Genomic DNA, 26,907 nt, shown 5'->3' on the forward strand with positions numbered 1-26,907 from the left:
TTAATGCAACAGGAATGTTTAACAAAACATTTCCTTTAGTCTTTCAGACATGAGTTTTGCTTTAACTAAAATTAATGACTATTTTGGTGTATAGCTTATAAGCTAAAGTAAAACTTCAAATAATTGTAAGGTACTATACCTATATTTTACATTTTTATAGCTGCAAAATACAAAATAAAACCTCTTGGTATATATGTGTGTATATATATATATATACACATATATTTTATATATCATATACCAGTATATAGATATTCTTATTATATATATCCATACCCATCCCATATCTATCCATCTATCTATCGATTGATCTGTATATATATTGGTTACACTCTTACTGGCTTTATTTTATTCAATTATTCCAGAGAATAACTGAGGTAAAATTTGCAGATTTTTTAGATAATATAATGTTGCCAAAACATTTGTGTAAAATAAGACTTTTTATATATAAAGAATGAATCTACTAAGTGAGGAGTTTGTATTTTAACATGAAACTTTTAGAAAGAATGTTTATAAGACCATATCATGGTATGAAGCAAAACAAGAACTTTTGTGAAAATTAGAAGGAAAATACCACAAAGAAATTTTAAGTGGAGACATTTTTAGATGTGCTGGAGTGTATGGAAAATTACAGTCTTAAAAAAATAAAACTCATAGTGTAGTGAAAAAGGAGAATTTTTACCAGAAAAGAATTGTCACAATAATATATTATGTGGGCCTCCCTCGTGGACTAGGGGTTAAGTCTCAGTGCTAAAACTAACACCGGGGAGCCCTGAGTTTGATTCCAAGCCAGGGGTACAGCAGACTTCTCCTGTCTTGCCCACTGCTCCCCTTAGCAGTGTATTTCAATAAATCCACCAGTTCTGCTCCCACTATCTCTGGTGAGTTCTTTCAACCCCCACACCCCACAACTCTGGCCTACACCCCATTTCTGCTACACAAAAATATTTTAAAAAATAAATAGTACAGTATGTGGGACAACAGTGAATATAATACAGTATAAATACTGAATATGGATTAGCCTGAATTGTTTTTAAGTAGAAGGGATACAGGGGAGTTGTAAGAAACCTAAGATTCATATGTACCAAAGTCAATGACAACTGAAAGATCACCAAGAAAACTACACATGGTCTCAGAGGAGGGAGGTTTTTGTTAAGGGCCCGTTTCCAGTGAGCCTCTGAATGGAGCCGCAGTGAGGGAGGAATAAGTGGGGTTTTTATAGGCCTAGGCAGGAAGAAGTGGCTGGGTGGAAATTTTTGACAAGGAACTGGAATCTATTTTTCTTTCTGGGCTTGGGTTAATGGGTGGTGACAAACAAAAGAGTCACGAGGTTATCTTTCCCGAATGTTTCTGCTTGGAGTATCTGCTCCTTCCATACGCCTAGGTTTGGCTGATGCCTGACCCTTACAACAATGTCTAACATATCTAATAAGTTAATAGAATCAAGAAAAATGAAATACCAAGTTAAAAAGCTTGCTTCAACTTTCCTAGCAAATTGACTTAAGCCATGTGTAATACTTAAAAGATGTTAGCACAGTGCCTAGAATATTACGTGGTGGTTTCTGATTTTGAAAACCTAAAGAAATTATGTTGTAGACTCAATACATCTTTCAGTATCCTTTTGAGAACAACATCCTTATGAAATGTATAGGAGATACTTTTCTTTGACTTTAGTGCCTGGGATAATTGGGCTACTGTTCCACTGGTGTGATTTTTTTTTTAAATATGGGCTTTGTGAATCCTGGTGTTGTTCCTTCAGGTTTTGAGCTGTTTCACATAATGTTCCTAAATAGAAGCTAATAAAATAATGTAGCTAACCATTAATAGTTTTGATAGTTTGATAAATTTCAAGACACAAATTTGGTCTATCTGGAGAAATGGCTAGACTATGTGTCTTTAGGAAAACTTACACAAATACTTTTCTCAGCTAAATTTTATTAAGATTTTGCCAAAATTGGGCCACGCTGGTGGTACAGGTGTTCAAGTCTCAGTGTTATCAGTTATTAGTAGCCACTGCAGCATGAATTCAATCCAATCCAGCCAGGGATTACTTATATATATATATATATGCATACATACATATGTGTGTATATGGATAGATAGATAGATACATATACATATATATGTGTATATATATACCTAGTTCAACAGACCTTTCCTGTCTCACCCTCTGCTCCTCCCAGCGGTGTATTTCAGTAGATCCATCTGTTTCGCTCTTCACTGTCTCTGGTTCACACCCCAGTTCTTGCATGCATAAACAAAATCTTTAAGTAAACTTTGAAAAAAAGATTTGCCACTATTAACTTCAGAAATTAATCCAGATTTATAATATATCCAGGAGTAACTCTTCCCACTTGGTTCTCTATACAGATAAAGTGGCAAGAAAAAAAAGAGACTGAAAAAATTCATTAACATAAGCAGTAAATAAGTGATTCTTCACATGTGTTAGATGTGGAGGGGAAGTCTGTCTTTATCCTGTTAAGATCAAGAAAATACATTTAGGGTCCTCCCTGGTGGTGCAAGGGGTTAAAGCACAGCACTATGAAGTTATCGCAGCCACTACAGCACAACAAGTTCAATCCCTGTCCAGGGAAGTGACCCACATGGCATGGCAGACCTCTACTCACTTACCCACAGCTCCCCTCAGCAGTGTATTTCAGTACATCTGCCTGTTCTGCTCCCCACTCTGACTCTGGTGAATCCTCTCACTCCCCCACACCTCTGGCCTGTATCCCAATTCTGTATGCATAAGTAAGTAAATCTAGAAAAAAAAAAAAGACTTATTCATCCAGATATACTGTTATTTCTAGGGATAGAGAAACTAAATGTAGTTTAAAAACTGACTACTTTTGCTTAATGAAATACTTTAGTCATCTGAAAAGAACACAAGAGAAATAGTATAAAATAACCTTTATTTACGTAATCTATATTTATAGAACATAACTGCTTTCTTTAGAACAAGAAAATTTACAAATGACAGATACTGCTTTTTTGTTAGACTTCTTCAAGCAACATAGTATATACATTACATGGTCACATCTATTTCAAATAAAAGGTGGTAAACAATGATTATTAACAACAAATAGGCTTTTAAATCATTACACGGACCACTTATTAAGAAATAAAGTGTTCAGGAGGAAATTCAAGAAAATATAAAGACCTTTATCATATCTCCTTAAGACTTATAAAATACAAATTCTTCTCATCTGTACATGAATTTACATAAAGTCTTTAGATGAGTAAGCCTTACCACCTGGTAAGGTAAATACACTGATTAAGTTTCTCTTTTCCTAGATTTTAAGAATGTAACAGTAGGATAATTTAGCTGGTTGGCTTGATTCTCTAATACAATGAATGCACACAGATAAAATTATTCTTTATACAGTTCAAAGTTACATCTTCCATAAAATTAATTCATTACAGATAAACAGATGAGACAGATGTTAGTAAAGTTAAAAAAATAAATATTACAGAGATGATAAAATAATGATTTAATTTGGCAATCTAATCCCCCGTCTAACATTAAGAGAAAGAATATTTTCAGAATGATTTTTTTTATTTTACAAAAACAGAGTATTAAATTAGCAATGTTTACTGCCATGATTTGGTGATATATTAATCATGAATAAATGAATATCCAAAGAGGATTTCCATTCATTTACCGATATTCCTTTATGACTCTTAAGTTAAAATATAAATTTCATTGTAAGGCAATGAATAAGAAATACTCTAATATCAATTCTCAATAAATTAAGATCACTGTTATACTTACTGACACATATCCTATTTTACTAATGAACTTGAAAAGCTTGCCACCATTTTTCAATACACAAAACAATTATCTAGACTTTAAAATACCTTCCCAATTAAAATACTGGTGGTTTCATAACGTGATCAACACCATTTTGATTATCAAACATAACACATAAATTCAATGATAAATATCTCATTGATAAAGATGTCAGCACCTTAAAGCAAGAAAAGTATTGTTTAATTTAGGGTTCAAAGAAAAAGTCCACCCAATCATGTCTATCATATTAAAAGTACTGGCTGTGGCTGATTTCACATTGAAATGAAAAAGGTGAGGAGTTGCCAAAGAAACCACCTGGCCCACAAACTCAAAAATATTTTGTAAAAAACAGTTCTGATTTCTGGTCTAATATATATTATCAACTGAAGAAACCATTCAAATAAGACAATAAGACCTGCTCTTTAAGAAATTTATAGAAACACCAAAGATTTGCTTAGATGGATAAAGAAATTACATATATAAATCTCAAAATTTAAAACAATCCTTAAATTCATAATGATGATAATCATTGACTTTATTAATAAAGTCTAAACATTATTTTACTTTATTTTTAACATCAGAATTATGTTCTGTGCTTAAAGACCTAACTGTTCCTTAAGCAGAGTTTAGTGGATGGGTGGGGGGAAAGAAGGGAGAAATTGTTTTTCAAAAATAGGAATGTATGTTTATAGGAACAGGAGACTGCCTTCTGTATGGGAATTTGTCTTGTAATGAAGTTAGGGCCCCCCCACCCCATACAAATCCTGAGATTATCCAAGAAAAAAAGAAAAGCAAAAAATTCACAGTACAAAGTCAATGTACTCAACTATGAGAAAAAAATTTTAAAACATATACACTATCCAAACACTTTTAGTTACATCATTTTAAACATCTTTAAAATTAAAGAGGGCGACAAATTTGTTAAAGCCTTCTTTACCCACAATCTCAGGGATGAAAATAACTAAAACTGACTATAGTTTTAAATTAAAAATTTTAAAATAAATAAGCTTTCTGATGTTTCATCTTTATAAATAATAAGTTTAAATACTAGTTCTTCAATTAGGACTAATATTACATGTACATGAAATAGAAAAATACTTATTTTTCAGTCAGCAAATAGTTGATAATAGAAAAGCTTTTAACATTTATTATACTAAAGTGAAGCTTCACAATTTGCTTACACATATTTAGAAGCAACTGAAAAGGCCTTCACCATCCAAAAACAAAAAACAAACAGAAAAATTTCTTACAAAAGAATTTTCAATTAAATGTTAAACACAATCCACCTCCAAATACTTCAGCACTATGATTAGACAGAGACATTATCCAGGACATTCCAAAATGTCCATCTGTGCTCAGCACAGGAAGAGTGAAAATGTAAACAACAGTGGTTATTTCTGAGAAAGTAGTCTTAATTGTTTCATGTTTCCAAAATGCTGAATCTATGCAAATGAAAAAAACCTCAATGTTATCCACTGATTATAAAAAGTTCAAAGCAATTTCATTACATATTCAAAATCAACCTAAAGAAAAATAGTGAGTTATCTATTTTCTAAATACTGCTTTTCAATATACTTGACCCTGAAAATTTCAGACTTAAAAAAAAAAAAAAAAAAGGAGCTTTTATTCTGTTTCATCCACTTCAATAAAGATATCACTAAAGAAGTATTCAGAGATTGTAGCTGGCTCCTCCCCAGAAGGCCGGTTTTGGTCACTTTTACGTTCTTCATTCAGTAATGGATGGTCACAAGAAACCTAAAAATTAAGTAGTAAAAATAAGTATGCAATACAACACTTATATATTGATAGTAGTAGCCAAAATGGAAAACTGTTTGAAAAGCAATATAGCAATAAACATTAAAAGAAATTAATATAATTTTATTTCTATGCTATTACATTAAGGAAATAATCATAAACACAATTCAGCATTTTATGAGTAAGATAATCTTTGCAGCAATGCTTATAACAAAATTCCAATCAGCATGATAAATTATAGTGTATACATTATTTGTTAAAATTTTAATAGCACAGAAAAACGTAACACTATTAAATCTGTAATGAAAACATTGAAATAGCCAGCATGAGTGGACACATAAAACATTAACACTATACAAAATGAAACTACTAAAGAGTATTAAAAAATTAGCATATTTATAAATCTATAAAAATTTTAAATAGCATGCTACTAACACAACAAAATAGAAGAATAGAAATACCCTCAATATGAAAGCTTACTGATGACATAAAGTGACATTTAAAAAAATTTGCGGAAAGGTGGATTATTCAATAAATGAAGTTAGAAAAACCATCTCAGGAAAAGAAAGTCAAACCTTGTGTATCTCATCAAAATAAATTCTATATGGAACAAAAGATTTAAATGTAAAAATATGTTTTAAAATGTATAAAGCAGCATGGAAAAACACTTTCATAATCTCAAAATAGGGTAGGCGTGTCTTTTAAATGACATGCAACTAGAAGCCATATAAGAAAAGACTGACATAAAAATTGACAATGTCTGGCTGGCAAACCCATCATACACAAAATCAAACACTAAACACATGATAGGGAAGGATTTTGCGCCTCTATCACAAATAGTTATCTTTAATAAGAGCTTACATATAAGTCAAAAAAAAGAACTCAGTATTTTTATCCAAAATATTATGAAAAATGGTTCACAGAAAAAACATGAAAAATTCAAAAATAGAAAGAGATGTTCAACTTCACTCAATAAAAGTATGTGCTCATTAAACCTATGTAGAATATCAAATGTTTAAAAAATCAGCAATATGCTAATGTGAGGGACAAGGCCCTCGAGTACTGCTTACTCTAAGAACAGAAAATGACAGAATCCCAGTGGAGGACAACCAGGAAGTATCTGTCAAAATAAGAATTATTTCTTTTCACCAGGAGTATTTCTATTAACTATTATACAGTTTTAATTCTAAATCTTTTTACACAGTTGTATGTAAGATTTCATTTGTATCACATTCCTGCAGTGACATATTTAATGGATAGCAGGCTGGCCCCAGTTAAGGAGTGGGGATGGGAGAGAAGTGTCTATTAAAGAGCAACACAAAGGATCCCTACAGTGAAGACTGTACTGTAACTTGCCTGCAGCAATGCTAATATCCTGGTTGTGATAACTTTATCAGAATTTACAAAATTTTACCAATGGGGACTGTGAAATCTCTAGTTTTACAACTGCATTTGAATCTGTAATGATCTCAAAACAGAATGTTTAAATTTTAAGAGTTGGAAGGAAACTCTTCAGTGTTTTGCAAAGATCTGTAAGAAAGCAAAAAAAAAAAAAAAAAAAGGCAAGGAAGAAAACAGTATTATCTGTGTAAAAAGTAAATGAAAAAGAAATATGTATTTGTGTATGACAATATCTCAAGAAAAGTAAATCAAAAACTGATAATATCACACCTGTAAAAAGAAAGATCTAAGATAATAAGACCTCCCTGGTAGTGCAAGGGGTCTTAAAAAAAAAAAAAAAAAGCACAGCACCATGAAAGCTATCTGTAGCCACCACAGCATGAGTTTGATCTCTGGCCAGGGAGCTGACCCACATGGCAGAGCAGATCTCTCCTGTCTTGCCTGCTGCTCCCCTCTGCAGTGGATTTCTGTCAAACTGTCCTGCTCCCCACTGTCTCTGGTGAATCCTCTCACCCTTCTCCCCACATCTCTGGCCTGTGCCACAGCTCTTGCATGCATAAATATTTTTTTAAAGGTAAACAGCAATTTGAAAATAACATTAAATTTTGATTTTTGGCCCTCCCTGGTGGCCCAGTGGGTTAAAGCACAGCAATAAGAAGCTAAAGCCACTTTAGCATGAGTTCGATTCCTGCCAGGCCCGAAGGTGATCCACATAGCGCGGCAGACCTCTTCTGACCTGCCCACTGCTCCCCTCAGCAGTGTCCTTTGACGATCTGCCTGTTCTGCTCCCTACTCTGTCTCTGGTGAACCCTCTCACAGCCCCTGCACCTCTGGCCTGTACCTCAGCTCTGTATGCATAAATAAATAAATCTTAAAAAAAATTTTTTTTTGATTCTTGCCTTACACTATACACCAAATCAATAATCATGAGTATCGTTAAAGTTTTGAAACTGACTGGTGAAAATTTTACACCATTGGAGAAAATCTTCCTAATCAAAAAAGAAATTTAAGAAATTACAAAGATAAAAAAAACTTGGAAAACTATTTGCAGCAGTTAAAAGGCATACAGCAAGATCCCACACAAATTGGTAAGAAAACCACTAAGATCCCAAAAGCTATAAATCAGAAAAAGATAGGAACAAAATTAAAAGAGAAAACCTAGCAAATAAATGCAAAAAAGCAAGTCACTCATAAGTAATGAAATACAAGTAAAACAAATGAAATGCCACTTCTCCCTTCTGACACATATTAAAAAAAATACTTTGAAAATAGTATCTAATGACAACAGGATGTGATTAAACTGGCACTGCTGATAATCTAACAACTTGAGCTCAGGAAATCAAGGAAATAGCAGATATTAAAAAGAAAATTCTAAGATGTTCTTTACAAATGTTTTTTTCTTTGAGGTTCATCTGTTCAACAGATGATCACCAGCTTTTCTTCCTTGAGATCTTAAGTTAATCCATTCTTCTTCCAAAGGTTTTGATACACATTTACAGATTTTTTTACTCCACTACCTGCCATGTGGACAGTTTCAGAATACACAGAAAGCAAGCATGCAAACAAATTTTAATTTAACCTTTGAATTCTTGTGGATGGACATTTCTCCTAAAACAAAAATGATAAAAACATTGCCTCTCTGTTTTCACAGATCAGAGAGGTCTTTGCATTAAAGGAACGGCGTAAAGTACTCATTTATAGCTAATTCAAAGATTCTATACCTTCCTGTTTCGCGGATGGGAGTCACTCTTCACTAATTTCTAACATTCAAATGAAAGGAGGACTTGTCATGTTTTGATGTCTGGCCCAAAGATTACAAACAATAAAATAAGGCAGTGATCACATACCTGAGTGGCTGAACTGCTAATATCCTCAGTTTGAGTATTAATAACACTACTTGGAGATGGGAGCAGATCAGAGGAATCTTGAGCTTTCTTCTGACTTTCATTGAGTGGATTAGATCTTTTCAAATTCTGTCTTGATACCGGTATAAGAGGTTTTAGGCGCTTCTTACTATGAACTTGAGTAGGTTCATTAGACTCCAAAGTATTCTTTGAACATATCAAAGACAAAAATCCCAATGGTCTTCGGCCAGGTCTAGAAATAAAACTTAAAGATACTCAAGAATGTCCAAGAAGACACAGCTTAATCCCAACTTCTTTCCACTAATATTAAAATGGCATACATAATACAACCTTAGTGATGTCAGCACATCTATGAAATAGTGACACCTCTACACCATTACATCCATTACATATATTTATGACAAAGGTCAACAAAGCATAAATGTGCAAACAAATCACTGGGAGAGGTTATCAAGATTCTGTGTGGTAAGGTCAGAGTTCCACGCCCATACTGCTATGGACACCTTGAGGAGCACACTCTGAGTAGCAAGATTCTACAGCGGAGCACAGTCCATGGCCAAATGTAGCCCACCACCTGATTCTACAAATACATTTTACTGGAACACAGCCAAGCTCATCTGTTTACAAATTGTCTCTGGCTGCTTTTGCACTATAGCTGCAAAATTGAAAAGTTGCAACAGGGACTTTGTAGCCTACAAAGCCTAAATATATGTCCTTTTAACAAAAAATTTGTCCTAGAACAGTGATTCTTAACCAGTTTTAACCCAAACCCTCACTCTATTTTCAGTACATCTCTAACACTAGAGAAGATACTGCTCTCTTCAGTTATATAATTAAAAAGAATAGATTAAGTACACCTCTCAAGCTACACATCTTATCTGCCCCTAGTAGAAGCTAGTACATGTCCTTCCTTCTTCAAGTCACCAAAATCATGTTAATGTTCTTCATAACCTTGAAGGCTTCCTTCTAGAGTATAAGGAAAATAACACTGAGAAACACTGGCCATTAAGTATAAACTCCACATTTATGGACTATCTGGCATAAGGGAAAAGATGCAAATATTATTTGGGACTTCAATAAAAACAACTTCCTATCTCTCCAGCCATCTAGAACTATGTTGGCAGCAACTGTATGGTAGAATATTGGTTAAAGTAACTATGATGGACAATCTGGAAAACAAAGTGTAAAATACTAAGTTCTGAATATGTTCTAAGTATTTTACAGCAATAAGAAAGATTGAAATGCAGCCATTTTCAACAAAATTTGAGAGAATTATGTGAACAAAGTTAGAATGATGAAAACAAATACACATAATTCAAAAAAGGTAAAAACACTGAAATACTAGTGGACATCAACAAACATCCTGAGGGTTCTAAGGTTAAGTGGTAGGAGAAAGAAATGAACAAAGGAACACAAAGGATGATGGTGGGGGATAAAAGAAGGGGAAAAAAATGACTAAGTCTGTTTAATAAAATGCAGGAAAAGTACTTTAAAAATGTTCTGTCCAAGAAGTTAAAGTTAAGCTCTTGTTATATGGAATGTATATTTATGTGAAAGGAATGTATATTATGTGAAACCCAAAATGTTTGACATTACTTTATTGCCTTTGATGAAACTACTTCCCTTTACAGAGAAATGTATACCTCATTATTGGAGTTATTCCCTATAAATGCTACCTCTGCTTTGATTAGGTTATATTTATCCACCAAGGGAGAGAGACAGAGAAAGCGAAAGTTTATTAAAGATTTTTTTATGATACCTGGATAGTGGGGTTTTTGATGATGATGATTGCTTATCCATTTGTTCAACAGCAGAACAAGTTCTTTCATTCTTATCGGAAACAATCATCTCATCTTGAGGTAACTGAGGTGTATTGTTTACTATATGTGTATCTATTATTTTATCAATAGCTGTAGATCCTATGCTCTGAAAAGTTGAAGGTTCAAGTTGCTCTTTCTGAGGTTCTGGAGTTATATGTATGCTTCCTGAGGCAGGGAAGGCATCTTGTCCTTTGTAAGACTCCCCTTCAAAAAAGAGAAAACAAACGGTTAGCCCACATACCGAAATTAGGACTTCCAACTGAACTGTAGTATTTAAAGGGAAAAATCATGATAGTCTATTATAAACCCACCCTAGTTAAGAGTAAGATATATTACCAGTTACCTGTACTATTAAATTATAGTTAGTTAAAAGCTATGGAAAAGCTCTCACATTCAGATACAAAATAGTTTTATGAATGTATTTTTTAAATAAATATTTCTTGAACTAGCAGAATGAAAGAACACTCATTTTCTCATCTCAGGACCAAAGGAAAGACCTATAAAAACACTTGTATATTTAATTTTCTATCTTCTAAAATGTAGTTGCTGAGCTTTTATAACTACAAAATTTTCTTTTCTTTCTTTCTTTCTTTATTCATGCAGAATTGGGATACAGGCCAGAGGTGGTGAGAGGATTCACCAGAGACAGAGGGGAGTACAACAGGCAGATCAAGGAAGTACACTGCTGAGAGGAGCAGTGGGAGGAACAGGAGTGGTCTGCTGCGCTACGTGGATCACCTCCAGGGTAGGGGTAGAACTCACGCTGAAGTGGCTGTGGCTCACTTGCAGTGCTACGTTTTAACCAGAGGGCCAACTAGAAAAATTTTTATTAATTATAGGAGGTAAGGAAAAACTCTAATAATGAAAGCATAATTATCACAAAGAAGGTCAAAAGACTATACCTTCAAACCCAAACTTCAAAAGGTATTATCAAAAATTTTAAGGAAAATTAGCAAGATGAAGTCACATTAAAATTTATTGCACTCACCTGTTTTCTCAAAAATGTTTATTAATTCCTTTGAACACATCTGTTTTAAGAAAATTTACAAAAATTACAAATCCATTTACTAAGTAAAATAACTCTTTTTTATACAAAAGACATTGCTATTCTTTAAACTTTTCCATAATATAGAAGATGGAACGCATCCAAAAATTTTTATAAATGTAGCACAATAGTGATACCAACTAACCAGACGCATGTCATTACAAAAATATGAAATAAAACATTGTAAGCACAATTCAACAGTATTCATGATCAAATAGCTTAAGTATGCAAAGATGGGGGCCTCCCTGGCAGTGCAGCAAGTGGTTAAACTACTTTGTTGCTTCCCATAGCCACTGAGGCCCAACTTTGATCCCAGGCCAGGAAGGTGACCCACATGACACAGCAGACCTTTCCTGTCTCATCCGCTGCTCCCCTCAGCAGTGTACTTCAGTAGATATGCCTGTTCTGCTCCCCATTCTGTCTCTGGTAAAACCTTTCAATCCCCACACCTCTGCCTGCACCCCAGCTCTTTTATGCATAAATAAATAAATCTTTTAAAAAAAAGTAAGTTCAGAAATATACCCAATATGAGAATTTTTATCTGATAAAAATGGAATTTTTAGATCAGTGGAGAAAAGATGATTTATAAAAGGTATTGTGATAACTATGTAGGCATCTGGGTATAATTAGGTTGACTTATTCTAACACCAAAATAAATTCTAAAAAATAGTAGTATTAACAAAAAGGACTTACATTAAATCTTAAGGAATAATTTTTCATGTTTAACATAATCATTAGAAGTCACAGAAAATCAGTCTAATCTCTCTACAGCATATGTGCATTTTCAACTCTACAATTATAATTTCAATTACTATAGGCAATTTTTCATTGTTAAAACACATAAAACAAAATTTAGAAAAGATCATAAATAAGACCAAAAGTCATCATACTTTTCTTACATGTTAATCCACACTAATGTACATCATTATCTTTTATTTTTATTATTTTTTTGAGACTTATTATTTATACATACAAGAACTGGTGTCTAGGACAGAGGCACAGGGAGGAGGATGGGAGTATCTGAGAGGATTCACCAGAGACAGAGTGGGGAACAGAACAGATCTACCAAAATACATTGCTGAGGGGAGCAGCAGGCAACACAGGAGAGGTTTGCTGTGCCATGTGGGTAGGTCTTTGGCCATTTTGCTACAGCGGCTGGTGATAGCTTAATAGTGCATGACTTAATCCCTGAGCCATCAAGGAGGCCCCAACATTGTCTTTTAAAATGACACATTATAAACAGGTACCCTATTGTTGAACTTAGTAATCTACTGTCATCTTTTTCCATAAATAAACTTTTATTCCAGAAATATACTTTTTAAAACAAGACAAAACTATTGAAACTGGGTGACTAATACACATTATACTAACATGTCTACCTTTTAAAAATGTATGAAATTTGTTATATTAAAAAGTTAACCAAAGAAAGTTTACATGATAAAAACCACAAAAAGTAGAGTCAAAATACAAATAGCAAATTGGGGGAAAAAAACATCTAAAACTCCTAGATATGTAAATAGAGTTCCTCTAAACCTATAAGGAAAAGATCAACAAACCAACCAAAAAATGGGCAAAGAATATAAAGTCATTTCACAAATGGCTCTTAAGCATCTGAAAAGATTGTTTAACCTTACTCATAATAAGTTAAAACTACTATGGGATACCATTATCCTACCAAATATAAAGACTACACTGCCTCTGTTACCATCTGAGCACTGTTGATCTTTTAACTTTTCCTGTGAAAATGTACATTCCAACTTTTTTCCATAATGTAGCTACATAGTACAGTACATCATGATAAATACCAGAAACAAAAACAAGAGGGAACAAAGAAATTGATAATAGAGATTGGGGATCAGCTCTGCAGAGTATTGTCATCCTGCACACAGGCCTGTCTGAGGTAATGATTGAGCTAAAGAAGTTTGTGTATTTAGCAAGGGAATGTTTCATAAAGAAGAGATAGTTAGGGGTCAGTGAAGGATCTTAAGATGGCTGGGCAAAAATTTGCTCTAAAACCCACTGACCTGGTGGGGATACCATCTCCCAAAACCAAAGGTTACTAACTAACCTTTAGATTACTGACTTCCTGGAGTAAGACCTTCACCTCCAAGCTGGCTACTCTTTCTGAGAATCTACCTACTGTCAACTGAGCCTACTATAAGGTCAGTGTGATGAAGGCTGGGTTGGTAAATGACTTTGAGAAGAAGTTTAATGCCCTGAATGTTTCTGTTCCAGGGGATAAATATGCCATCCTGATAAGACCCTGAAGAAAAAGATGTGAAAAGTTGTGATGTTTTTTAATCTCTCAAAGGTCAGTATTGAGGAACAATACTGGAGAAGATAAAGAATTCAATTTGATCAGATAATTCAACCAATTTAAACAAGAAGTAGTACCCTACCGGCCACACAGGCCCATTAAGAGTTTACAGAATTCAGGAGAAAACCTATTTCTCCTAATCTATTAAAAATAATTACATTTAAAAAAATTACATAATGAGAGAAAAATAAAGAGACAGCTAATGAAAATCCTGGTGAATGAATACATCAATGTCCATTCTAGAAACCAAAAAGATGGATAATAAGGCTAGAGAGTTAGTGACTAATATACGAAGAGTTGACAGACTAAATTAGGTCAGATAATACAGGGCCTCAGAGATTTTGGTTTTATTCCTCAGAGCAATGAGAAGCTTTAAGAATTATAGTGGTGGTGATGATATTTTTATTGCCACTTTGCATAAGAGCAACTTATTCAGAAAGGTGAAACATCTTGACCCACGGCAACTTGGTGCAGCCAAAAGTCAGCTCCGTATGCTTTTGATCTTCGTTTTAGTAAATGAGAGAGATACATATGGGTTCCAACAATTTTCACCTACAACTGATATAAAGATAACCCAAAACTGATTTTACCTAGATTATTCATAGTGAAAAGTATTAGAATTATCTTTATGCAAAAAAGTCTAAAGAAAAAAGCAGAAATAGATCCACTGTAATACAACCACTGTAATACAACTGGCTTAATGCTTCTACCTTACCTCAGAGGTATATTTCTGACAACTGTCTCTTGAAGTGAGTGAACTTTTTTTGGCAGGAGGAACATGGTCACTCTCATTGAGCCTACAACGAAATCTCTTCCTAGATAGAAGATCCAAATCTGCAGGAGGCTTTTCAGAATCATCTCTTCTACAGTTAGATGAACACAAGGCATCCTGACCAGCTGTAGTCATTGGAAAACTCATACTGCATAACAAACATAATACATACATGATACATCAAAAGAAGTTACTTAATGAAGTCAAAGTCCCTCAATTACTTACTGAGGTTAAAGGCTGATCATTCCAATAAAAACTGTCAAAAACCTTTAAAGCACTAATACATACATAGCCATGGCCACAAATATTAGTTTTGAGCTCCATTTATCCTTAGACATACAAAATATACATAAACCTCATAATAAACACAAGTGCACGCATGGTACATCAAAAGAAGAATTTTCTTTATCTGGAAAGTTGTTTTTAAAAAATGTCTCTTTCAACCCTCCATGGTGGTGCAGCGGGTTAAAAGCACTGCACAAAGAAGCTAAAGCCACTTCCACATGAGTTCGATTCCCGCCTGCCCCGGAGGTGACCACATGGTGTGGCAGACCTCTCCTGACCCGCCCGCTGCTCCCCTCAGCAGTGTAATTCGTCGATCTGCCTGTTCTGTTCCCCACTCTGTCTCTGGTGAAGCCTCTCGCCACCCCTGAGCCTCTGGCCTGTACCCTAGTTCTGTATGCACAAATAAATAAATCTTTAAAAAAAAAAAATGTCTCTTTCAGGAGCCTCGCTGGTGTGCAAAGGGATTATGTCTCAGCACAATGAGGCTATCAGCAGCCAGCCAATGCAAACCGGGTAAGGAGCTAACCTACATGGCAAGGCAGACCTCTTTTGTCTAGTCTTCCTGTTTGCTCCCCACTGTCTCTGGTGAACCTTCTCAACCTCCACACCTATGGCCTACACTCCAGCTCTTGTGTGTATAAATAAATAAATCTTAAAATAAAAAAAAAATGTCTTTTCCAAATATAAAAATCTTTAATTTCTAATGCTACCTGACAATTAGGCATTTTAACCAATGACCAATAAATGTTCCCTTGCTATATACTATTTTTCCAACTTTCTGTGAATATATAATCATTTCAGAATTGTAAAAATACATAAATATTTACAAAATTTTAACAGATGCCATTATATAAACCAGACTGCTAAGTTTTTTAATTTTCAAAATACTTAAATTACCAAACATGTCCTAATGAAAGTATCATTTATACATTTCTTTTTTTTTAAGATTTATTTATTTATGCATTCAAGAACTGGGGTACAGGCCAGAGGTATGAGGTGGGGGGGTGAGAGATTTCACCTTAGACAGAGTGGGGAGCAGAACAGACAGATGTACTGAAATACACTGCCGAAGGCAGCAGTGAGCAGGTCAGGAGAGGTCTGCTGTGCCATGTGGGGCACCTTGCTGGCCAGGAATCAAACTCACGCTCAGTGGCTGCGAAGAGCTTCTTAGTACTGTGCTTTAACCTGTTGCACCACCAGGGAGGGCCCCTGATTTATACATTTAAATAGCATCTTTATCATAAAATCAGTGATTTCTTCTCTAATTTACCAGATAATTACTAAATGAGATTCTCAGGACAATTTAAATAATGTTAGTAAATGCCTTGTTTAATCAATACTGTCTAGTTCATAAGGCACTGTTCTCTTAGGAAAAAAGGTTAGCTTTATTTATTACCTCATGTTTTCCCTTTCTTCTGTATTTGCTGATTTGACCAGTATAGGCGCTGGCAGCAAAGAGTTTGGCATTAACTCTGTAGTGGTGTCAGTAAATTCTTCCACAGCATTGGCTGGGATTTCCACCAGAGTCAAAATGAAGGTGTGATCATCTTCTCCATCTTCATGTACATTAGAAACCAGATTCACTAACAAAGTTTAAAAGTTAGTAATGAAATACTGAACTAGGAACAACAGAAAATCATTAATATATTTCATTTCTCAAACATCTCATGATATCTTATCACCAAGAAACTAAATTACACCATCCAAAACAGCAGTTTCATGAAGGATGAAGATGATTCCCTATGGAGAGGACTTACAATTCTGAATAATAAAGCTGATGCATAAAATACTTCAGTTTGTTTTGGTTTGTTTTTTTTTTTTTTAAGACCATAACAGACTGAAAAAGAACTGTTAGGACTTTCCAAAGTCTCTGGGGGATAAGTCCGTATTATTAGGCTATGTTACACTTTAATGAAGCAGGTCATCATACCTGTTAGGTCTTGAGAACTGACTATATTCTCTTGTTGAACTTCTGGAATACTAGTTGGGGTACACTGCCACAAAAAATTGAAATGAAAAAGTGAGGTTGATCAAATCACATTCCTGACAATTTGATATAGTAAACAGTTTCAAAACTCAATATCTTATATAAGTATATACGATTTTTCAAGTGCTATGAGGCTTTCAATTATAACAATACACTTTTTATTCATTTAAATAAATATATACACATAAAGGAATTCTGACCAAATCACTAATTATGTTTATTAAGTGGTTTCTGGGGTAAGAATGGGAAATCCAAACCCTTCACCCTTCTACTTTCATATAGCAGCCATTGTAGGTGACATTTGAATAGAAGTAAACTGGTCTCCCTGCATCCAGAAGGGCTCCCCTTCAATGTTTTACACAAATTACATATATTGCTTCCCTTAAAAATGCAATTCCCTGGCCCTCTCTGGTGGCAGAGTAGGTTAAAACACAGGACTAAGAAGCTAACGCCACTTCAGCATGAGTTTGATCCCAGCCTGCCTCAGAGGTGACCCACATGGTGTGACCCGCCCGCTGCTCCCCTCAGCTTTGCTATTTCGTCCATCTTCTTGTTCTGTTCCCTTCTCTGTCTCTGGTGAATCCTCTCACTGCCGCTGCACTTCTGGCCTGTACCCTAGTTCTGTATAAATCTTTATTTAAAAAAAAATGCAATTCCCTAATGCTTAATATCTTAAAATTTTAATTTTGCAGTGAAAAATGTCTATAATTTACTGACGCAAGAATCAGCAATGCATAGTAAACTATAGGATAAAGGTTGCTAGATTATTTTAACCACATTATTTACTTACTAATACAAGGTAGAGAAGATGCCTTGATAATGAAGAATCTTGGCAAATAGCATTTTAGCCAAGTGATCAATCAAACATCACCAATAATGGGATAAACTCACATTATGTGTCTCCTGATATGATACACAAGAACAGAACATTGCCTACATAGTAATTCTTCCCAAAAATACCTAACCTGAATCTAATAATGAGGAAGTAATTTAAAAATTTATACTGTTGACTAGCCTATGTTCTTTTAAAATATGTCCACAAAAGTGGGGAAAAAACACAAGAAAACTACTGTAGAGAGAGACAGCCTCAATTTGAACTATATATATTAATATTAAATCAATGTTAGATAATATGGAGTGTAACAATAGCAATGCCATTTCTCTTTGAAAGCGTGTTTTTTAAATTATCTAGAGAAGTGGAGAACAAGACACAGAAAGAAAAAGCAAATGAGGCAAAATATTAACCATTAATGAATTCAAAAAAGGGTATATAAAAATCCTATGGGTAGAGTGCTAGGGCAAGATTGCTTGGCACCAAAATGAAAAGAGCACAAGCCCTGGAGCGCAGCTGCAGAGTCACAACCAGTGCTTCTGCAAGTCCCACCGGGCTCTCACTCAGGGACACAAAACCACACAGACCCTGGGAGACGGGGACACAGCTCTCAGGCTGGAAAAGTCAACATCTGCTCGTGACGACAGCTGCTTTCCAGGGCATGTGCCATGTGAGGGCTTAGCAATTCTTTAGGTTAGACACCAGGGAGAAAATGATCATATAGCTCACAGAATCTTAGGAGGATAAGATGATACATGTATGACAATATCTATTTTCACAAACACTTATAGGGCCTCCCTGGTGGTGCACAGGGTTAAAGTGCGGCACTATGAAGCTATCTGAAGCCAATGCAGCACAAGTTCACTCCTCAGCCATGGAGCTGACCCATAGGGCGCAGCAGAACTCTCCTGTCTTGCCCACTGCTCTCCTGAGCAGTGTATTTTGATCCATCCACCTTTTCTGTACCTCACTTTGTCTCTGGTGAATCCTCTTACCCTCACAGCTCTGGCCTGTACCCCAGTTCTTGTATGTATAAATAAATAAATCTCTAGAAAAAAAGTATTTATAAAATGTTAACTGCCATTATTATGTTTGTTGTTGCTATCAACGTTAACTGGACATTAAAGTTTCCTTTGTAAGAGAGCAATTAAGAAACCACTGATGATTCTAAACAGGGATATACTATTACCAAATACTTCATTTAAAAAACCTATGTAATGCTAAATGAAGGAAGCTTTGAGTGTTAGTAAGAGACACAATAGGGGACCAATTGAGTGACTATGTCAGTATCACAGGTGAGAGATTTGGGTGGTTTAGCTGGTTACAGTAATGAAAATAGTAGGGAGTGAACAGAATTGAGCTCTATTTAGAGGTAAAACTGAGAAAGTTGCTCAATTTCACATAAGGTGGTACGTTGTCAAAACTTGCAGAACTGCACACCAGAAAGAGTGAAATTTATTGCATGTAAATTATATCTTAATTTTTGTCATATTTTTTAATGGGGAATAAACAACCAGCTAATATTTTACATTCTTTTACCTCTGGCACATGAAGTGTAAGCACACTGTCTCCATTAGAGTCCCTTCTAAGTTGCTCTTCAATAGTACTGTTAGCAAGACCATTACCCACATCAAGTGTGTGGGACCTTATGGGATCAGAGGATACAACTGGAGCAACTGACAATATATGAACTTGAGATCCTTCTTCTTGATCTTCATGTCTGAAAAAGAAATTAGTATGTCCTAAGAGTCTTAGTATGTATTTGAAATTAAGCAGATAACCATAGAATAATGTTCACAAGTAGGAATGTCAACAATAATCTAGTAAAATGGTTCTCAAACTATTAAAATACTTTGAATGTAAAACAGCTCCCTTTACGATCAAATTCTTATAGATGCAGATTATAACAATAATTGAAATACTATAAACCAATATATACTTGGACATACTGTATAGTATGTAAACTATCACAATAAAACTTACTTTAAAAAGTACTGAACTATATGTGTTCCATCACATGTATATACTTTTGTTCTTGTGTGTGTGTGTGTGTGTGTGTGTGTGTGTGTGTGTGTGTGTGTGTGTGTGTGTGGATAGCTAGATGAATGTATGTACACATATACATCCTCATTTTAAAGTTTAGGTGTGCTAAGCATTTCTGGAAAAAATTAACAATTTATAATAATTGCAACAATACAAACCCAGCTTATTTTTCCTCTTTACCTTTCAGTTAGGCTTACTCCTTGTGAAATGTTGGTCTCTTCAACACCATGTACACATATCAGTTCTCTCTGCTCCTTGCTCTCTAATGTTATAACTGATCCAAGATTTGTATCTTCTAATTCTGTTGCTTTAGAAGCATTTTCCTCAGTTTCTTAAATGAAAAAAGCAATTTAAGATATAGCCCAAAACACTACAGCTAAAATCTCTGTATGAGAAACATTCTTTCCTAGAAGATCAGTATATAGTGGCTTTTCTAAAGTACTCTTCACTCAAAAAGCAAGGGTTCATTAATCTGGCAAAAGGGTAGACCTAATCAATGAGATTTTTGATAGGTAAAAGAGATGACAGTAAATGCTGCACCAAACTTACATTGTGCCTGGCTGCCAAAGCAGTTATATCACCACTCTCTGGTAATAGCAGTAAATTAGAAATTCACATACAAAAGAGATTTAAAGGTTGGCATACAGAGGTCTGGCTAGTTCCACCTTAGGAAAAGTGGTGCAAAGGAACTGCTCAAAAAAAAAAAATAATGCCACAAAGGGTAAAATACTTCTATCTGAAAGGTGTAAGTTGAGTCTGCACACTGAGATCACTTCTGGGTATTGCACAAGCTGACTAAATAATAAATTACACTGAACTGAACCATAGGTTCATTCCTGTTTAAAGTGAAATCCCAGAAATCAGGAAGCCCAAAACATGAAAAAGATCATGCTAACATTGAGATCTACATATGGGATTTAATACAATGTAGGTGGCTTGCTATATGCATTGCTTTCTTTGCTCTTACCAGCATATTAAGGGACTAACCCTTGGCTAGGAAAAATGGAAAAGGAAATGAGTGTAAGAGTCAAGATGTGTATTATAATACAGTGAAGCCACAAAAAAAATCTGTGTGATCATGCAGAAAGATTTTGTCAATATATTAAGTTTGAAAACAAAGCATTAATAAAAGAAATCTTAATAATAAAGACAAGTAATTCAATTTAAAAAATAACATCTGAACAGACATTTCTCAAAAAAAAAATACACAAACAAACAAAAAAAGAGTACAGACACCTTTGAAACAGTTTAGCAGATCCTTAAAAGGGTTAAATATAGAGTTACGAGATTCAGTGATTCTACTTGAAGGTATAAACACAAGAGAATGAAAACATGTGTTCTTAGAGTATCACTTAATTAGTTAAAAGGCAGGAAACAATTCAAATGCCCATTAACAGATGAATGGATAAACAAAATAATATATTCACATAGTAGGAAATTACTTAGCAATAAAAGAAACTGATTATACGATACATTCTACAAATGATGTTTGAGAACATGCAGAGTACAAGAAGTCAGGTGCAAAAAGCACATACTACATGACTCCATTAATATGAAATGTCCAGATGAGGCTAATCTATGACAGAAAGTAGATTGGTGGCTGCTTAAGGCTGTGGAAAATTAGGGAAATGGGGAGTTACTACAATGGCAGTGATTATACAACTTAATAAATATACTAACCACTAATGAACTATAGGTTCTAAATAGGTATATTGTATGTATTATCTCAATAAAATTACTTTAAAAACGTACTGAGCTGTATATGTAATATCACATGTATGCACTTTTGTTCTTTCTGAAAATGTGTGTGTTGTGTGTGTGTGTAGACAGCCAGATGAGTGTACACATACATACACATCCTCATTTTAATGTTTAAGTGTGCTACACATTTCTGGAAAAAAGTTAACAGCAGTTTACTATGAGAACTGAGACTGGGGATCTGAAGTCCAAGAAAAAAAGCATTCTAAATTTTTATACTTTTGAACACTGGTTATTTATTGCCACAAGCATATTTATCTTTCTAAGAGATGTTTCCTTAAATATATGTACCCATGCATACACAGAAAAAATATATATGAAGAGAAAGTTTAATTAAGTAAATAAAGTAAAATTATAATAATAACTGAATTTTTTAGTAGTAAATCACAACAGTTTTAATGATTGAATATTCCATTTGAAAAGCAAGGCTATTTCTGTTTCAAAATAATTTTGCGACATATAATGGGGGGTAAGGGAGATATACCTCTTTGAGTTACTTCTTCAGTTATAAATAAATTAGGAACTTCCTGATGAACGCCAAGTCTGCTTGTCCCTAAAATTGTTTCAAGATTTAGCAAATTATTAGTCACTTCAAAAGCTGCATCCCTAAGAAAAGAGAAGAAAGAGAAATTTATCAACTATGTAAAGATCCTCTGATGTCTTTTCACATGATACATCTGTCTAGAACTGACAGCTATGTATTACCTTCTCAGTTGACACACTGTGAGGTATCAACATGTCCATTTGTCAGTGCTAAACCTACATGGTAGTTACTAAAAGTCCACAGAAGAGACGAGAAACAGGACCATGACTATAATACAGACTACATTTACATGAAACTTTTACAATAAAACGTCAGACACACAGGTGATAATTTTAAGATGCAAACTGCTAAACTAAAATGAACATCAGTCAATCTTTAAAGGATGAAAATGAGGAGTGCCTATTTAACATTGATAAAAATATCACATAGAACTATTAACTAACCTGATGATTTGTTAAATGTGTGAAATGACTATACTTTTTAAGAAAAAATCAAAAGAAGTAATAATTAAATAAAGAAAAAATGGGCCTTGCTGCTGGCTCAGAGGTTGAAGTCTCAGTGTTATCAAAGCTATCGCCAGCCAATGCAGTATGAGTTGGATCCTGTCAGGGAGCTGACCCAGCACAGCAGACTTCTGTCCTTCCTACTGCTTCCCTCAGCAGTGTATTTCAGCAGATCCATCTATTCTGCTCCCTACTTTTATCTGGGAAATTTTCTCACACACACCCACATCTCTAGCCAGTTCTTGTATGCATAAGGAAATAATTCTTAAAAAAAATAAATAAATAAAAACCTGGTTGGTAGAGTGTTTTCCTGTACTTTCTCCATTAAACCAATTTTTTCTTTTGTACTTTGTTCCTCCAATATAATTTTGTCTTCATCTAATGATGCAAGAGATATACTATTGATAGTTGAAGAAAGCTGACATTCGTGAACAATTTTGTAATTTACATTACCTGGTAAAAAAAGGAATATGACTTTTATCCTTTGAATGAACATCAGGTGGTACACATATTTCTACTACTGAAAAAAGCAGAAAATTAAAATTGACCAATACATCTCAATATCCAAGTAAATTCTTAGGCATTCAGAAAATACAAGTCTTTGTTTTTAAAGTTTTCTCTATTTTTATTTCAAATTAAAAGTTATGATCTTATATTTCATGCCAGAAATTTGATCTGCCCTAAGTTTGATAGTTCTTGTAGACATTAAAAATTTTTAGTTATTATAAGTAAAATTAAGTTCTTATTACTCTCAGTAATTAAATAACTTCAGATGAATTTCAAAATAAGATCACCTTCATTTACAATTCTTTAAAACCTGAATTTTGTTTTAAAGATCTAGCTTTGAGACTAAAAATCTAACACTGAAAATAGAGTTTATGGGCCCTTCCTAGTGGCACAAAGGATTACAGCATATCACGATGAAGCTACGGCAGCTACTGTGGCACAAATTCGATCCCCAGTCAGGCAGGTGGCCCACATGATGCAGCAGACCTCTCCTGACCTACCCACTACTCCCCTCAGCAGTGTATTTCAGTGGATCTGCCTGTTCTACTCCCCACTCTGTCTCTGGAGATTCCTCTCACTCCATGTACCTCTGGCCTATACCCCAGTTCTTGTATACATAAATAAATAAATCTTTTAAAAAAAGAAAATACAGAGTATAAAGTAATTACCAACTAAAATAATTGGAAGAAATAAATAAGTATCAATTTAATGTATTTAAAGTAGTAGATAGTTAGTAACGATCATTGCTTCTCTGTAAAATCAACCTAAAATGTTACAAATTTAGGTTTACTTATCTTTTGGTTCATTCTAAACTATCACTATCTAAATTAACTCAGTCACAGTTACTGTTCCTTCATACTACATTTGTCATGTAACTGAAAACTATCCAAATAACAACTCCTTTGCTAGAGAAACATGTTTATAGTAATCAGTGAGTTCAGTTAACCAATGATGTTTATGTTGATAAAAGTGGAGGACTTAATTAATCCTTCCATGAATATAAATTATTATTTATTTTTATTGAGGTAACTTAAAGGCCTAGGATCACTTCCTTCAAGATACAGTTATCACATCACACCAACCACCAAGACACCTATAGTAATCTACCACAGTCCACTGTTACAAGTTATGTTTAATCAATGAAATGTGTTATCCCAAAATGGCCACTACACCTAAAGGGCTAAATAAGTCAGACTGATCAAGGTACAGGTTTTAGCTTTTCTGGAAAAAGAATGAAGTGATGCCAACTTCAAATGTAGAAGGCAGATATTCACTTATTACTCAAAAGTGGGTATAATTTCTTAAAGTTGACTTTAAAACTTTTCTTTCACTCTTACCATCACTCTGTTCTGTATTGATCTCTGACTGCAATACCAGATCTCCCATTGTAAGTAAAGCAATGGCAGCTTCTGTGCTTCCGTCATTCATACCTTACAGGAAAAAAATATTGAAATAGTCAAATGAACATGAAAATTTGTGTACTTTCAGAGGAAATACTACTTTATTAAAAGATGTAACTCTTAACTCACTTTCTAAATAACCTTCTGAAAACTTAAGCTTCTAGAAATAACAGCTGTATCTTCTGTTCAACTCTCCAAAATGACTCATTTACTAACTACCACTTCTACTAAATCATCATGTTAGTGTCAACCAAGCAGTTTTAGCAGTTTCCTTATCAACAATTACCTGCTTCATCTTGGGTATGTTCAACTCTGCTCACTTCCTAAAAGAAGAAAAGACAGGCAATATAGTATATATTTTCCCAAGAATATAGTATTTAGTATCATAAAAAGCACTATATATTACAGTTCTTTATGACAACAAAGTGGACTTTTTTCCTTACATCTGATATATTCATAAAATTTCATAATGCATAACAGAAATAATTTAGAAATCAAATTATAGTCTTGTGCTCTTTCACCTTTTCCTTGTATGCAAATTTTAACTCTGATCATATTGTTATGTGCATTGATCATTTTATAAAAAAGATTTATTTATTATTTATGTATACAAGAGCTGGGGTATAGGCCAGAAGTGCAGGGGGTGAGAGGATTCACCAGAGACAGAGCAGCAGAGCAGAACAGATGGGTCAGCTTCCTGGCCAGGGTTCAAACTCATGCCTTAGTGGCTATGGGTAGCTTCATATTGCTGTGCTTTGCCTTTGGCTACCAGGGAGACCCCCTGAATTGATAGTTTTTACTTTACTTCTTATTTTCCCTGTTTTTCAACTTTAGCCATACCTACTGCCAGCTTTAACCTAAGGGAAACCAAGTTCTAAAGAATATTACTGATTTTGAGGCCCCCCTGGTGGAGCAACAGGTTAAAGAGCAGCACTACAAAGCTGGCTGCAGCCCTTCAACGCCAGTTGGATTCCCCGCTGAGGACAGGACTAACAGCACAGCAGACCTCTCCTGTCTTGCCCACAGCTTCCCTCAGCAGTGCCCTTCATCAATCTGCCTATTCTGCTCCCCACCCTGCCTCTGGTGAATCCTCTCACCGCCCCGGCAGCACCTCTGACCTGTACCCCAGTTCTGTATGAATAAATAAATCTTTTTTTTTTAAACTGCAGATTTTTCATATTGCCACGTAGCTTAAAACAAGCAAATTTTAATAAATTAAGAAGTTCAAGATTGATGTTGAATATGGTAACATGAAAATCTTTGCTGACTGGTCCTCTCTCCAGTAAAACTAGTGAAATTTATTTTAAAAGAAATTTAAAATTTCTGGTACTGGTCCAAAGGCCTAAGATGAAGAAATATCTCAAGGCAAACTAAATATAAAAATGTTGATTCTGAATGAAGTATACGTGAAATTTAATTAATGTTATAATGAAATATTAGTTCAACTAAAAAATGTATTATAAAATATGTCAAGGGACCAAAAAATGACACAGGAACACTAATAAGGAATGACTATCACCCAGTCATTAGTGAATCCTCAAAAACAAAACAAAATGGAGAACGTGAAAGAAAAGGCCAGCATTCTCATCTACTTACATGGAATATTGGAAAAATTGAAACTCGTATGTATTGGATAAATAAAAAGGAAGAAAATTTTGAGGAAAATTCAGTTTTCATCAGAACAGAAGGAAGAAAGATTGTTTTTCCTTTCCTCCTCTTAGCTCATCACTAAGCGAAGAAAGTCAGTTATAAAAGATTTATGTTTACTAAGAACAGAAACCATAAAATACCTAGAAGCAAAGATGGGTCAAACACTACACAACATACACTTCAGCGACATCTTTAAAGACAGAGCATCCAATGCCACAATAGTGAAGGCAAGGATAAATAGATGGGACTACATCAAGTTAAAGAGCTTCTATACAGCAAAAGAGACATTACAAAAAACAGACAGCCCACTAATTGGGAAAACATTTTCTCACACAAAAGTAGTGATAAAGGACTGATCACAGAAATATACGGAGAACTGATGAAACTCAACAAAAATAAAATAAACAACCCCATCAAAAAATGGGCAGAAGAGTTAAAAAGACACTTCTCCAAAGAGGAAATGCAGATGGCCAACAGGCATATGAAAAAATGTTCAACATCACCCGTAATAAGGGAGATGCAAATTAAAGCCACATTGAGATACCACCTCACCCCAGTGAGAATGGCACATCTTCAGAAAACTAGCAACAACAAATGTTGGCGAGGATGTGAAGAAAAAGGAACTCTCCTGCA

The 26,907-nt window shown here is 34.5% G+C and overlaps 1 protein-coding gene across 1 annotated transcript in view; it reads right to left on the reverse strand.

The window, feature by feature from the left end:
* Positions 1 to 2,901: 2,901 nt before the first annotated feature.
* BDP1 (B double prime 1, subunit of RNA polymerase III transcription initiation factor IIIB) overlaps positions 2,902 to 26,907 on the reverse strand; it is a 73,183-nt gene continuing 49,177 nt past the window's right edge. Inside the window, exons 27-39 of the mRNA XM_012721887.1 lie at positions 24,911 to 24,947; positions 24,562 to 24,654; positions 23,008 to 23,170; positions 22,155 to 22,276; positions 20,093 to 20,243; positions 19,409 to 19,589; positions 16,981 to 17,044; positions 16,447 to 16,633; positions 14,709 to 14,913; positions 11,620 to 11,659; positions 10,571 to 10,835; positions 8,794 to 9,043; positions 2,902 to 5,545 (exon numbers count right to left, since the gene is read on the reverse strand). Coding sequence (XP_012577341.1) covers positions 5,414 to 5,545; positions 8,794 to 9,043; positions 10,571 to 10,835; positions 11,620 to 11,659; positions 14,709 to 14,913; positions 16,447 to 16,633; positions 16,981 to 17,044; positions 19,409 to 19,589; positions 20,093 to 20,243; positions 22,155 to 22,276; positions 23,008 to 23,170; positions 24,562 to 24,654; positions 24,911 to 24,947 — 1,890 coding nt within the window. The 3' untranslated portion in view covers positions 2,902 to 5,413. The remainder of the gene's footprint in view (positions 5,546 to 8,793; positions 9,044 to 10,570; positions 10,836 to 11,619; positions 11,660 to 14,708; positions 14,914 to 16,446; positions 16,634 to 16,980; positions 17,045 to 19,408; positions 19,590 to 20,092; positions 20,244 to 22,154; positions 22,277 to 23,007; positions 23,171 to 24,561; positions 24,655 to 24,910; positions 24,948 to 26,907) is intronic.

The sequence above is a fragment of the Condylura cristata genome, unplaced genomic scaffold, assembly GCF_000260355.1.
Source record: "Condylura cristata isolate star-nosed mole 26May11 unplaced genomic scaffold, ConCri1.0 scaffold00007, whole genome shotgun sequence".
Lineage (NCBI taxonomy): Eukaryota > Metazoa > Chordata > Mammalia > Eulipotyphla > Talpidae > Condylura > Condylura cristata.